At 33.8% G+C, this 15,837-nt stretch overlaps 2 protein-coding genes, 2 long non-coding RNA genes and 1 pseudogene across 4 annotated transcripts; 4 read left to right on the top strand and 1 right to left on the bottom strand.

Annotated features, from left to right (window-relative positions):
* Window positions 1-131: 131 nt before the first annotated feature.
* Window positions 132-1,871, bottom strand: LOC114192766 (repetitive proline-rich cell wall protein 2-like). Its single transcript, XM_028082578.1, has one exon. It carries the CDS (start codon window positions 1,845-1,847, stop codon window positions 411-413), a length of 1,437 nt encoding a protein of 478 aa, XP_027938379.1. The 5' UTR covers window positions 1,848-1,871; the 3' UTR covers window positions 132-410.
* Window positions 1,872-5,260: 3,389 nt separating this feature from the next.
* On the top strand, window positions 5,261-5,496 carry LOC114190902. The gene is made up of 2 exons (XR_003605883.1): window positions 5,261-5,347; window positions 5,439-5,496. It is a non-coding gene; the product is annotated as an uncharacterized LOC114190902 (long non-coding RNA).
* A 190-nt stretch (window positions 5,497-5,686) lies between these two features.
* LOC114189665 lies at window positions 5,687-6,489 on the top strand. Its single transcript, XR_003605715.1, has 4 exons — window positions 5,687-5,734; window positions 5,809-5,908; window positions 6,018-6,150; window positions 6,470-6,489. It is a non-coding gene; the product is annotated as an uncharacterized LOC114189665 (long non-coding RNA).
* Window positions 6,490-6,500: 11 nt separating this feature from the next.
* LOC114189664 lies at window positions 6,501-7,474 on the top strand. Its single transcript, XM_028078295.1, has 5 exons — window positions 6,501-6,593; window positions 6,674-6,844; window positions 6,934-6,993; window positions 7,094-7,153; window positions 7,239-7,474. The coding sequence occupies exons 1-5, from the start codon at window positions 6,585-6,587 to the stop codon at window positions 7,407-7,409; spliced, it is 471 nt and encodes a 156-aa protein (XP_027934096.1). The 5' UTR covers window positions 6,501-6,584; the 3' UTR covers window positions 7,410-7,474.
* A 2,350-nt stretch (window positions 7,475-9,824) lies between these two features.
* Window positions 9,825-15,152, top strand: LOC114191367 (annotated as a pseudogene).
* The last annotated feature ends 685 nt before the right edge of the window (window positions 15,153-15,837 follow it).

The following is a 15,837-nucleotide window of genomic DNA, read 5'->3' as shown; positions in this document are numbered from 1 at the left end:
TTCTCTTAACTATTCATCTACTTATTTTTACTCCAAAAATCACGTATAAGGAGGTTTTTAAAAAAAATAAAATAAAAAGTAAAGAGTATATCTTGATGTGAGTTCTTCAACATTTATTATACAGAATTATGTTTAATTTTTTTCAACCAAGGCAGACGATTTAATAGCACAAAGAAAAGCTAATTGGAGCCATAGATGAAGCCACAAATAATAGACACATTACATTACAACATCTTTGTTGAGAGGGAAATTGAAGTTATTGTGCAGATACAGCCTTTATTTTTAAGAACAATTGCATGCAGGAGGAGCAGATTGAAGTTGAAGTCTTAAAAGTGCTTCCCAAACCAAACAAAACAAAACTTTATCTGACAAACGACCCCTCTAAAGCACGTCACAGACGCCACTTGTTATTAGGTTTTCTTTGATGGTGGAAAGTGACCAAAAGGTGGGGGACTGCAACCTGGTGGATTGTATGGAGGTTCCAACACTGGTGGTGGTTTCACATAAGGGGGTGGAAATAGCGGTGGCGGCTTCTCATATGGAGGTTGAAATACTGGTGGTGGTTTCTCATAAGGGGGTTGATACACTGGTGGTGGCTTCTCGTGAGGAGGTTCATACACTGGCGGTGGCTTCTCATGAGGAGGTTGATACACTGGTGGTGGCCTAACATAGGGAGGTTGATACACCGGTGGTGGCTTCACGTGAGGAGGTTGATACACTGGCGGTGGCTTCTCATGAGGAGGTTGATACACTGGTGGTGGCTTAACATAGGGAGGTTGATACACCGGTGGTGGCTTCACGTGAGGAGGTTGATACACTGGTGGCTTTTCGTGAGGAGGCTGATACACCGACGGTGGCTTCTCGTGTGGAGGTTCATACACCGGTGGTGGCTTCACGTATGGAGGCTGATACACCGGCGGTGGCTTCTCGTGAGGAGGTTCATACACCGGTGGTGGCTTCACGTAGGGAGGCTGATACACTGGTGGTGGCTTCACATGAGGAGGTTCATACACCGGTGGTGGCTTCACGTAAGGAGGCTGATATACTGGTGGTGGCTTCACATGAGGAGGTTCATACACCGGAGGTGGCTTCACGTAGGGAGGTTGATACACCGGGGGTGGCTTCTCATGCGGAGGTTGATACACCGGTGGTGGCTTCTCGTGAGGAGGTTCATACACCGGTGGTGGCTTGACGTAAGGAGGTTGATATACTGGTGGTGGCTTCACGTGAGGAGGCTCATACACCGGAGGTGGCTTCACGTGAGGAGGCTCATACACCGGCGGTGGCTTCACGTAAGGGGGTTGATACACCGGTGGCTTCTCGTGAGGAGGTTGATATGGTGGTGGCTTCACATGAGGAGGCTCATACACCGGATGTGGCTTCACGTAAGGAGGTTGATACACCGGTGGTGGCTTCTCGTGAGGAGGTTGATACACCGGTGGTGGCTTCACGTGAGGAGGTTGATACACCGGAGGTGGCTTCACGTAGGGAGGTTTATACACCGGTGGTGGCTTCTCGTGCGGTGGTTTCTCATGAGGAGGTTTGTACACCGGTGGCTTCTCATGAGGGGGTTGGTACTCTGGTGGTGGTTTTTCAACAGGAGGTTGATACACTGGTGGTGGCTTCTCATATGGAGGATGGAACAGTGGTGGAGGGAGAAATGGGGGGTTATATAATGGCGGTGGTTTTTCAGTTGGTGGAGGTTCATAGATGGGTGGAGGTTCAGTTATGGGTGGTATCCCAATTGGGGGAGGCTCATAAATGGGTATGTTGAAATTGGCCACCACTGGTGTAGTAATAAGTGCCACTCCAAGAAGGAGCAACAAGAGTGAGTGTAAAGATGTCATGGGGAACAGCTTGTGGTGGAAACTGGTAACAACGAAATAGTATTTATAGGGAGATACCAAAAAATTTTCTGTCAATATCATCAACCTTTTGTTATTTTATGCAAAATAATATTTAAATCCAAATTAAAGTCAAAAGTGTGGTAGGTATAATTTGTGATTTTGATATACCCGGGAATGGATTTTTCACCCATTCAGGTTTAATGGAGTCTACTGGGAATTACATGTTCCGAGTTTTCAGTGTAACTATAAATAGTTTGTCTGATATGAAAGTTGAATCTGCAGCAGCACATAGATAAGAATCCTGTAATTTGCACAAGATGTCTTGCCATTAGTCTTAAATTTCCCGCGTATATATTTTTTTGATGTGTATTAAGTTATAAGTTTAGTAAATTTGAGTAGCACTATTAATATTATTTATAAGATGGTGGAGGCGTGAGTAACAGGGCATAAGGTGTGGATGGAGGAATTTATGGGGATTATATTATATCTTTAACATATTATATGGTGAAACTTGAAAATTGTCCATTGAACTAAGGATTGGGATGATTGGTGATGGTGTTAAAGGAGTCACGAGAAGCTGATGAAATCATGACCACCCCAATTCACTCCAATCATACACCACAACCTGCTCTTACTCATCTTTACATTAGTATTAGGGTGCTCCTTTATCAATCAATCCAATTCAATCAAAATTCAAAATTAAAATATTTAAGGTTTAATTAAATTGGAATAGATTTTAAATTATTCTTTTTATTTAAGTCGATACCTATGACTAAATTCTTAGGGGGTGTAAACAATTTTCTGTCCTTTTAAACTTTACCCTTCCAGACTAACCTTTCCTGACATTCTTTATTTTTCACATTTTAATAATATTTGATGCAAAGAAAACATTTTAATGCTTAAATTTTTCCTTCTAAACATAGGGGCTACACGCATTCGTTTAATACGTATTTACCTTTCAAAAAATTCCGCAACAATATTTAGTGAAGAAAAACTAATTCGATTTCAAGCTCATTGTATTTAGTAAACTAATAATATTCTACCTTTTGGTTTTCACGTAATAAATATCTAGTTATGGTTTGTAAGAAAATAATTTTAATTTTATAAAATGATTTAATGTGACACAGACACACAAAAATGTTGGAAATAGTTCAAGTGTGATTTAAAAGTCCAACATTATATAAAATATACAAAGTTAAACACTATATAAGAATAAAAACTCAATATACTATTATTTTATAAGATTTTGGAATAAAAATAGTATCAAATGTCTTATATGTGTAAGACCAATATCATATACATAAAAAAAAATCTATTGATGTTTATAGCGTATAACCATCATGAAAATATATATAATTCCAACAAAAGATATATCTTCCGAACTAAAATATTTTAGCTTGATATAATGTATATTTTCATTTTGATAAGTTAGATTAGTTCCAGGTTTAAATTTTAAGCAAACTATAAAATAATTTTGCTCCTCTAAATGATGAACATAATTTAATTTAACAGTATCAAATATAATTGTGAATTAGAGCTTAATAGTATTACAGTACAGTATATTTATATTACAAAATTATTAGAATATATAAATAATTAATTTTAATCAATATTAAGTTATTCTATATTAAAATAGGAGAATGGTATTTTGACAATTAAATTTTGACAACTTTCTCTTATAATATGATGTGTCATCTTCTAAATAATTTTAAGATATTAAGAATAAAAAAAATGAATAAATAAAGAACCATTTAAAAAATGTCACCTAAAATTATAAAAAAAAAATTGTCAAAATTTAATAATAAAAAATAATTTTCCATTCAAATACCCTGTTTACTTTCACGGTTGATAAAAAGTTTCTGCGAGCCACATGAAGTACGAGTTCCACCGCCGCTTGTTCAAATTATAGGTGCTACCTAAAATTTTGTCACTTGTACTCCCAACAAGTTTTTTATTTAAGTAGCCTGCTAATCTACTTTAAAACTAAAAAAACAAACTACTAGGGATGTTACCTTAATACCCCTATTTGATGCGCTGACACGTGTCCAATTAAATGGCTTTTTCGTCATTTTGGTGCCCTTTATGAATGGTTTCAGCTGCTGAAGACCGAATTCCAAATCTGTCCCTATTTTCTGGTCCGTAGTTTAATTGGCTTAGGTTATTTCGTAATTTTGGATAGTTTTAAATGCATCTCAGACTGATTTGGCGAGCTTTCATTTCCAGTGCAGCCCTTCTACTGTGTTTGAATGCGGAAGCTTGCTGTGGAAGGAAGTTTCACAGATAAATGTCCCAGAAGTTGTGTATTTATATTGTGTTTGTTGTTTTCCATTTCTTTCTTCGTTTACTGTCTTTGCCTTACTCCAGGTATTTCTGTATTTTTTCTGTGTTGCAGTGCTTTTGTTCATCTTGGAATGTTGCTTTGACAGAAGTTTACGTGAAAAATATGAAGATGCTTTGTTTTTTCTCTGTATTTCTGTTTATTTTGGTTTGTTTAATGTTTATGGGTAATGATAGAATGTGTTCTGTTCAACTGTAGCAGAATAAATATCGAAGAAGTTTTATGTGTTCTGTTCAAATTGTGTTTTTTTGTTTAACTTTTTTTCCAGTTTATTTTTTTGTGTATGGATTGTTGTTTTTCTGTGTTTATGTTCATCATGGAATGATATTTGGAAAGAAGTTTATATTTTCTGTGCTCTGTGTTAATATTGTTTTTTTTTAATTAGTTTGATAATTTTATTTTGTCGTTTGTCGTTTCTATAGTTCTTTGTTGTTTTTTATTTAGTTTTATTTTTCTGATGTTAGTTTATTTACTCCAGTTTATATCTTTGTTCTTGAATTTCCAATTTATTTACTGTTTAAATTTTTAATATGTAGTTTATTTACTCCAGTTTATATTTTTGTTCTTGGTTTTTTGTATTTTCATATTTTTAATATGTAGTTAATGGTTGGTTTTTACGTAGGCTACATCAGGAAGTTTGACTGATTTTATGGTGTTTTTAGGAAGTGCAATGGCGAAGAAGTTGGATATGATTAAAGATATTGATGGTAAGAGGGAAACTCTGAAGTTGGGAGTTAGAGTTGTTGACCATTGGTATGTTCAGTCCCGTGATTCTACTCTTCAATTGGAGATGATTCTGATGGATGAAAATGTAAGTATTTGTTCATTAAACATTTGAGTTAGTTTTTGGATTTCTTATGTATTTTAATTTGTTCTGTTGATTTTTTATTGTAGGCGGACAAAATACATTGCATTGTTCGCAGGGAAGAGTTTGATTTATGGGATAGCAAGTTGATTGAGGGAGAAACATATATCATGCACAATTTCAAGATATTGAAAAATGAAGGGCGGTATAGGGTATGTGAGCATCCTTACAAGTTACTGTTTATTGGTGCTACATCCGTGAAGTTGCAAGCTATTGCTAAACTTCCAATGAAAGCTTACAACTTTAAAAGTATAAAAGATATTGTTAGTGGCAATTTTATTCCTGACTTGCTTATAGGTATGACAAATATAATAACTGTTTTATTTTTATTTAGAAAAATTTCTTATGATTTTCATACTAACCGTATTTTATATATTATGTCATTGAGACTTGATTGGTGTCGTTGAGAATGTGAGAATTAAGCCTCAGTTTAAAAGTGTAGAGTCAAAAAACGTGGTGTTTACTTTGGTGGATCTCAGGTAAATTAATATAATTGTACTGTATTATTATGTTAATATTTTGATTTATTTGAACTGAAAAATTTGTATTTTTGCAGTGGTGCTGCTATTTGTTGTACATTGTGGGATGAATATTGCAAGAAATTTATACAAAGGTACAATGATGTAGGTAATTCGCAAAAGCTTGTGGTTGTCATTACTCAAGCAAAAATCAAACCAGCTGCAGGTATAAATCTTTATGAAATCTCTTCTTCGTTGATTGTGATTTTGATTTTTTCTAACATTGGTTTTCATATGTAGGTGAATGGCCAGTTTCTGTTTCTAATACGTGGAATGGTACAAAGTTGATAATGGAAAGTGATTTTCCTCAAATAGTTGATTTTAAGAAACGAATGAAGGAGTAAGTTATCCGAATATTAAGCCATCTTAATTATTTGTCTGGTAGTGGTGTTATTTGACATACTATCAAAAAACTATAGTTGATTTTGTATGTTTTATTTGACTTGCAGAATTGATCCAGATGAATTAATATTGAGTCAGTGTGCAAGTCAATTGACTCAGTCTTCCCAATATACTGATGCTGAACGTTTTGTATATAAATGTTTAGTAAAAAGTTTGTCTGAAATCCCATTAATGAAGAAGGTATGAAAGCAAGTGTTGTGAAATACTTTATTTCATTTGTTTATTTTATTGTATTTTAACTTAAATTTTTTCTTTTGATATAGGAAGTTGTATGTGTGACTGTTGCAACAACTGTTAAGTTTGACTTAGATAATGAAGGGTGGTATTATTTGGTTTGCAACAATTGCAACAAAAGGACTTATGAAGCAGTTTCTTTCAAGTGCACTTATTGTGATAGAGATAATGCATTACCTGTTTTCAAGTTAGTATATTGTTTTATTGTATTTTTCATTTTGTGATCTATGTTAGTTGTTAATTGCAATTTTTTTGTACTTTGCAGGTATAGGCTCCAGGTCCAGGTTTATGATGATTCAAACAATTATGCTAACTTTGTTGTATGGGACCAAGAATGTAGCAACATTATTGGGTTGTCTGCTGCTGATTTGCAGAAACAAATGATTGAGGTCTACAATTTTATACTTTCATCGTATATATTTTCTGCTTTCAGTGTTGTTTATATTTGCATTGTTGTTAATTACAATAGGCTGGTGAAGATGATCCCCTTTGCTTTCCTGATGCATTGGATGTAATGCTAGGTTGTACCTTTGCTTTTAAAGTTCGAACGCAACCAAGAACTAAGTGTGCATCTGTCATTAAAGTTTCAAATGTTTCAGAAATAGTGGCACATGTTAAAAGTCTTATTCCTCCACTTCAAGTAAATATTATTTTGAAATGATTTATGTATTTCTTTCCATATCAAATACATATAAATGTAAAATAATTTTATTTTATTTGTATATGTAGATTGGTGATGGTACTGATAAATGCAGTATGGATTTGGTTTCTGAGAGTTCCAGTGTTATGGTAAGTATATTAAGATGCAGTTTTGATTGTTTGTTATTCTGAATCACAATTTTTAAGTATATATTACAGAAATTGATATGTGGTTTTATTTGTTTTGTAGGTTTCAGAATTACGTGGGAAAGCTATTTGTAATTTGGCTGCAGACACTGATACTGATATAGTATATTCTTATTCCATTATCTTTAATCATAATTAAAAGCATAGAGTATTTTTACATGATCAATTTTCTATTCTTAATTTTGTAGATGAGTTTGAGTGCAACTGGTGATAATGAGTCGGATTATGTTGTAATTGGAACTCCAGGAAAGAGGTTATTGCCATGTAATGAAAATTGGAATGAATCTTCTCAGGACATCGATTCTGCTCAACTATCCAGCACTAAGATGAAGAAGCTTATTAAGAAGGAGAAAACTTAAATTAAGTTGTTCTGATTTGTATATGTTTGATGTATATAATTTTGGGTGCTTTGGAACAGTTATGGTTAAGCACTTTTTTAGCCATATATATTCTGTAAGTTGGGTTCAATTACATTATCCTTCATATTTTGTGTGTTTTGTTTGATGTTAGACTCATTCTCGAATATATGAATGAACCCTCTTTTATTATTATATAATGAGCGACTGATAAAATTATAGCTACCAATATTCAAACAAAGGATATACATGATTGATAATAAAGGAAATTAGATTAAGTAGATCTGCACATACAGAAACATATAGTCTTGCAAAAAGCAAATAAAAAAAAGCCCGTAAACTATTATCAAACTTAAGTCATAGATATTCGTAGTTACATTAAGTGATTAAAACATGAATTGTCCTTGAACGGTTTTTGTCAACTCCAAACATCACTTTGTTTCCAGCTTCAACTCCATTCTCAATGCAGAACTGGTTCCATCCTTGAGTGATGTAGCATCCCATACCCGATCTGTTACTCCATCTGATATTACATTCCCATAAATCACCATTTTCATTGCTGAGGTTATAGCTTTTTTGACTCTTTACCAAGGCTACATCAGCAAATTGTGCATCCAAGTACTGTAAAAGAAATTCACAATATGTTAAGTAATTCTCTAAATTCATGTAACATATACATTTCAGAAGGAATGAAACTTACCAGTGATGATGAGCGGATATCGTATTCAGTCAATGTTTTTTCTGTTGAAAAGTAAAATGGATTATCATCGTTGCTTTCCATTGTAGTACTGCATTCATCAGTTGATTCAGTGATGTAAGTGATTTCATCACCAGCCAAATCAAATATCCTTACTATGAATTTGTTATCTCCCATGTAAGTTAGCCTCAGTACATGATCATTTTTTATATCATAGTATTTAATAAACTGTGGAATTCCCTTTGTAATAAAACGCATATGCAAGAATCCTCTTGAAATGATAATTTGGTGGATGTTTCCTACTGGGTCAATCATCTCAAAGTTATCAGACGCAAATGTTGGATCCCAAAACCGTGAGAATGCATCAGCAAGGGTTATAGATTCCTGTACCATAAATAAATTATCTTTATGTTTATACTGAAATAATTATAAACCAGTTACATATGAATTATGTAATGGAAAATGTTACCTGTTGTATGGATAATTTGACATTGAAACAGTTGAAGAATCTGGGCAATGGGATTTCTGGGTGGACATGTGTCGGATTTTTTGGGGCAGGGTATTGGATTTCAGTCATGTCAGTGTCAAAAATCCTTAAGTCAAATACTCTGTTTCCTAAGTATTTTATTGCAACAAAATAGTTTTCTTTCAACTTGTAAAAACTTGCTATTTCATAACCTCCACAAAAGAAGTTTTCAGGCACTGAAGTTTGACCTATGCGGATAACTATCTTATTTCCTCTTGGGTCCACTAAGTAGTTTATATTGTGTCTAACTTCCTTTGACCAGTAAACAACGAAACCAGGGTCAAATTGAATGTATTCCTGCAATATGTATGAAGTAGAGGAATGAAAAATTATGGATGTACTACGCTCTGTGATTTTATTTGTGCAGATGATAAAATAGGAAAAAAACAGTGTAAAGAATGGGTTCCAGTTTGTAATATTATGTCCACAGAATGCATATTATAATTGCTCCTATGCATAAATCGAACATATACTGAAGTTTTGCATTTGCTTTCTCATATCAATGGTTGAAAACAGATGGTACTAACTTTAAACCAAAAAAATTAAAAAACTTACCTTAGTCGGATTAAAGATTGAAACCCAAAATGGATGGCAGTACATCATAGCATTCCGGGAAGATGAAGCCATTGGAATAGATTTGAGAAATGCAGTGCAGAATGATTGGACAATGGAAAGTGAAGAAGTCCAAGGACATGACATAAATATTAAACTTTAAAAAAAAAATTACCGTTTCAAATGACGGTTGGTAATGAAATGTCAGTGTAATTAATACTCTGACCTTTTAATTATTTAGTTTAAGTTTTAAGTACGAAAAAAATACGAAGCACTCATTGCATATACTAATTTCATTAAAGTGACACGACAATATATGAAATAGGTTTATGTGCAAAAAAATCCTATCTTTTTTTTATTTGGCGCCATTTTAATTGACTAATTGCAATAACTACAGCATAAACATCTAAGTTATGTGGTCTGCAATGAAGGGATGATAATTTGCAGTAGCAACAAAAATATTGAAACTACTCCAATGCCTACAAAAATCTAAAAGTTAAACTACACTGCGTTGAGGTTTGTTTATTGTTGTTCAAAACTATAGTTATACATTGTAGAATATGTTTTTATTATTTATTTGATTTGAATCCAATGGTGTGAAATAAATTCTGAAGTGATTGTGCTGTAAGTTAAAAACGCAGGAATGGAGGCTGATAAAAAAATATTGAAGATTGCTTGTGCCCAAGCAAGATTGAAGCGAAAAATTATTTTGAAAGAAAACAGGATGAATAAGAAATGTGTTAAAGAGTGTGGTATATTTTCTAAAAGCCAACATGGTAGAACATTGTGTACTCCACTGTCTGATGTTACAACTCAATTTTTGTCTGGAGGAAGACTTAACACTTCTGGAAGAGTACAATGTCATAAAAATAGAGATGCAGTTCCGGATAGTAATGCTTCTCATCGACAAAACCTATTGCCTAGGTTTGAGATTGTTTTTTCAGAGCAGGAAAAAGATAATCAGTGCTCATTGAATAAGAGTAGTAGTCAACATTCTTCCTTAACTGCATCTCATTTTCATATGGGTGAAGAAATAAGTCAACCATGTACTAATGCAGACAATCCAGACAATGGCCAAGGTATTAATTAATTTATCTACTACCAAATGGATATATTGTTTAATTCTGACTGTTTTCAATTATCACAGTTCAACAGATGGCTAAAATGCGAAAAAATCAACATATAAAGCCAAAACCATATACAACTTCGGATTCTGAATATTCCATACAATTTGATGAAAGATAAGATACTATTAATTACATCTTGACTTAACTATATTTAGTTTTTTTAAAAATGTTTACTAAAATCGAGATACACATTCAGTTGCTATGCAGATATAGGAGACCCAATTTATACGTGCCCCTATTGCAAAGCATGCATGTGGTATGAAGAAAGGATAGACAAGCATAAACATTCTGCAATTCCAAAGTTTAATTTGTGCTGTGGAAATGGAAAAGTGCAGTTACCTCTATTGAAGGATGCTCCTACTGTTTTGAAGCAATTATTGTTTGATTCCAATAGCAGAGAAGGAAAAAATTTCCAACAACATATTCGTACATATAATATGATGTTTGCTTTTACATCACCAGGTGCCAAAGTTGATAACAGCTATAACAATGGTCATGGTCCACCCAATCTGAGGATCCAAGGCCAAGCTTGCCATAGAATAGGTAGTTTGCTCCCGCCTGCAGGACAAATTCCTAAGTTTGCCCAACTATATATTTATGATACTGAAAATGAAACACACAACAGAATCCAATCCTTAAGGTACGTGAAGCTAAAGTTTGTTTAAAACAGCAATTTGATATTTTGGATGTTGTATTAATTAAGATTCTATTAATTTTCAGCAATGACAACAAAATTGACGTGGATATTGTAGACAAATTAACAAAAATGTTAGATGAATTCAATGTTCATGCGAAATCATTCCGAGTTGCTAGAGACCGTTACAGAGAACAACCTTTCCATGATCTTAAATTAAGGCTAATTGTTGATAGGAATAAGGATGGAAGGTTATATAATATTCCTACCGTTTCAGAAGTAGCAGCACTAATTGTTGGTGACGTTGACAGTGCTTCCCCAAGAGATATCATAATGGAAAATAGAAGTGGAAAACTGCAGAGAATTAACGAACTTCACACGAGTTACCTAGGCTTCGAATATCCTTTACTATTTCCATATGGGGAAGATGGTTATAGGCATGATGTTAATCATCGACTCACAAGTAGTTCAAAAAACATGAAGAGAAATCGCTTGACAATAAGGGAATGGTTCTGCTTCCGGATTCAGAGTAGAGAATTAGAAGCACAGACACTACTAAGATCTAGGCGATTGTTCCAACAATTTGTTGTTGATGGATACACTATGCTAGAGTCTGAAAGGTTATCATTCATAAGAAATAACCAGTCCAAGCTTAGAGTGGACAAGTACGATAACCTCTTCCAATCAAAATCAAGTACTCAAGAAGAAGGATCTACAAAAGGCAAAAGAGTTGTACTACCTTCCACTTTTGTTGGTGGTACGCGATTTATGGAACAACTTTATTTTGATGGGATGGCCATTTGTAGTCATGTTGGTTTTCCAGATTTGTTTGTTACTTTTACATGCAATCCGAAGTGGCCTGAAATACACAGAATTTTATCACATCAAAATTTATCTGCATCTGATAGACCAGACTTGGTTGCAAGGGTTTTCCGAATCAAATTTGATCATCTTCTAGCAGATCTTACGAAGAATCATTTGTTGGGCAGGGTCATTGGATGTATATTCCCTTTTCCCTATTATTTGATAACGTAAATTTTTTTTTGTTCGTTCATATACTAATGGAATGAATTTACAATGCAGACATGTATACTATTGAATTCCAAAAGCGTGGTCTACCTCATGCTCATCTGCTTCTCTTTTTGCACCAAAATGACAAATATCCAAGCGCTGATGATATTGATAAAGTAATATCAGCTTAAATTCCATGCCCAATTGCAAATCCTAAACTAGATGAATGTGTGAAGGATCATATGATTCATGGTCCCTGTGGAGTAGTAAATAAATCCCTTCCTTGCATGAAGAATGGTAAATGCTCACGCTTTTATCCTAAAAAATTTCAGAGTAGTACAACTATTTCAGAAGATGGATTTCCACAATATCGAAGAAGAGACAATGGAGTCTGCGTGGTCAAGAACCATGTTTCTTTAGACAATCGATCTGTGGTTCCATATAATCCTAAATTGTTACTTAAATATGAAGGTCACATCAATGTTGAATGGTGCAACAAAAGTACTTCAATTAAGTACTTATTCAAATACATCAACAAGGGTTATGACAGAATTACAGCGGCTATAGTTAATAATACCAATGCAACTCATCTTCATGACCAGTCAGGAGATGAAATTAAACAATATCTTGATTGTAGATACATATCACCATCTGAGGCATGTTGGAGAATATTTTCATTTCCTATTCATGGCAGGAATCCAGCTGTTGAACGTTTATTTTTTCATCTTCCCGGAGAACAATCAGTGTACTTTAAAGACGACGACTTTATTGATGAAGTCATAGGAAAAGCAATTGTAGCAGAATCAATGTTTACAAGTTGGATGGAATGTAATAAAAAGTATGAATTGGCAAGAACTTTGACATACCCAGAGATTGTGTCAAAATTTGTCTATGTCAAGAAAGACAGATGTTGGAAACCCAGGAAAATAGGAAACACAATTGGAAGACTTATTTGGGTTCCACCATCAACAGGTGAATTATACTATCTAAGGAGGATGCTCAGTGTTGTCAAAGGTCCTTTATGTTATGAAGATATCAGAACGGTGGATAATATATTGTATTCAACCTTTAGAGAAGCATGTGAAACCTTGGGATTTTTGGCAGATGATAAGGAATATGTAGAAGCAATCAAAGAAGCCAAAGATTGGGGCAGTGGAAATTATCTAAGGAAACTTTTCGTGACAATGCTATTGTCCAATAGTGTCAACAAACCACTAGATGTATGGGAAAAAACTTGGAAATGGCTATCTGATGACATATTATATAGGGAAAGAATAAAAGCTGGCAATCCAGGTATGTCTGTCTTAAAATTATAAACTTATAAGAGAAATAAGTTACTGAAATAACAGAAATGAATACTTAAGTAACTGAATTTTAATGCAGAACTGCAATTATCACTTGATATATTGTGAAACTTGACGTTATTCCATATTGAAGAGATACTACAAAGTAATAGAAGAAGCCTAAAACAATTCCTAACAATGCCATATCCAGATGGTTTTATTATAGCTCAATGTGGGAACAGATTGGTGTACTCAGAACTTGACTACAATCCTGTCACCCAAGCAAATATTTTTCAGGAAAATTATGATCGGATGACAGGTATAACCTAACTAAAAATTCATGAGTACATTTTTTGTTTTCAATAATTAATATCTGAATTACAATTGTAGGGGAACAAAAAGACATATTTCAAAAAGTTACTAAAGCTGTTATTGAAAATGTGGGAGGAATGTTCTTTCTGTATGGCTATGGGGGTACCGGAAAGACTTTCATGTGGACAACTATTTCTTCAGCATTGAGATCTAAGAGAAAAATTGTATTAACTGTTGCATCAAGTGGTATAGCATCTTTATTGTTGCCAGGAGGAAGGACAGCACATTCAAAGTTCAGAATTCCAATTCCAACCATGGAAAACTCAATTTGTAACATAGAGCAGGGTTCTGAAGCTGCTGAGCTACTAAAATTAGCTGATCTCATTATTTGGGATGAAGCACCAATGGCACACAAATTTTGTTTCGAAACTCTAGACAGGACCTTAAATGACATAATGAAATACAAAATGAAACCAAATTTAGTATTTGGAGGAAAGGTAGTAGTTTTTGGAGGTGATTTCAGACAGATATTACCTGTCATTCCTAGAGGAACTAGATCAGACATTGTACATGCAACAATCAATGCTTCTTACCTATGGCAGCATTGTCAAGTTTTGACATTGACAAAGAACATGAGACTTCTACAACCAGGTTTACCAAGCACTTCAACATGCGAAATTCAGCAATTCTCCGATTGGATTGTAAAACTAGGTGATGGTATGTTGTGCGAACCCAATGATGGTGTTGTGGATATCGAAATACCTCCAGAAATTTTGATCTCTGATTTTAATGATCCAATTGAAGCTATTGTGTTAAGCACATATCCTGATCTATTGGAGAATTATAGAAATGATAATTTCCTGCAGAGTAGAGCTATACTGGCCAGTAGAATTGAAACAGTAGAAGAAATCAACAAATACATATTATCTTTAATTCCAGGTAATTATTAGGATATTGTTAGTCACATATGTTACATATTGAATATGAATTATATATGCAGTAACTAATACTATGACTATTTTGCAGGACAAGAACAAGAATACCTAAGTGCAGATACAATTGATAAGACAGATAATCCAATAAACGATGAATATGATGTTCTTACCCCAGAATTCCTGAATTCATTAACTACATCAGGTTTACCAAGTCATCAAATAACCCTCAAAATCGGAGCTCCTATAATGTTGCTAAGAAACTTGGATCAATCAGAGGGGTTGTGCAATGGAAGCAGATTAATTATTACAAGGTTGCAAAAACATGTAATAGCAGCAAAGATTCTTAGTGGAAACAGAAAGGGTAACGAAGTTTACATTCCACATATGTCTATGTCTCCATATCAATCTCCTTGGCCATTTAAACTAATCAGAAGGCAATTTCCAATAATGTTATCTTATGCAATGACAATTAACAAATCACAGGGACAATCTTTGTGTTCGGTTGGATTATATTTGCCAAAACCAGTATTTAGCCATGGTCAATTATATGTCGCAGTTTCTAGGGTTCAGAGTAAATCGGGATTAAAAATTTTAATCCATGATTCTGACAAAAAACCATTGTCTTCAACGACAAATGTTGTATTTAAGGAAGTCTTTCAAAATGTATAGAAATTCAGACTATATTAATTTCATTTTGATAACTGAGTGGGTTATGTATTTTGTATAGACAGAGCAGATATGAGAACTAATGTGAAACTCCATGTCCATTATCTAATCACTTTGAAGTTATACAGTTTCAGATACAAAGAAAGAGGATGATACCTGATAAAAGGAACAACTGCAGCATTGTATGAATTGTTGCATGAGCTAATTGGCTCAGAAATGGTTGACATAGTAATTCGAACTAAAAACTATGTCCTCATTTATTGCGAGACCAACCATGGCAGACACGAATTCATATTCAATAAAGAATGCATTTATGTACTGAACTCTTTTTCATTTTTACACTACCGCCATCTCCATTTAATGATTTCTTTCACCAACACAGTAATAAATTGAAATGAAACATAACCATATACACGAATTAATGAGCGTGAAACGTATTTACCTTGCAGAAATGCAGTATTTGTTTTTTCAGATTTTATCAACAATTAAAATATAGGTTATAAGTATTGTTCCATTTTGTTTCCTAATCCACTTAATCACTTCAATCCATCCAATTTATTGGAAACAAATCTACTTTCTATATGGAACATTTATTGTTTCAATAAGACGTGATCGAAAATGAAGGTTTACCATTATGTAAACTAATTCCATTAGTCGTTAGCTAAGTTAACAAAATCGTTTAATATAG

Source organism: Vigna unguiculata, chromosome 7, assembly GCF_004118075.2.
Source record: "Vigna unguiculata cultivar IT97K-499-35 chromosome 7, ASM411807v1, whole genome shotgun sequence".
Lineage (NCBI taxonomy): Eukaryota > Viridiplantae > Streptophyta > Magnoliopsida > Fabales > Fabaceae > Vigna > Vigna unguiculata.
This window is presented reverse-complemented; position numbering and strand designations above follow the sequence as displayed.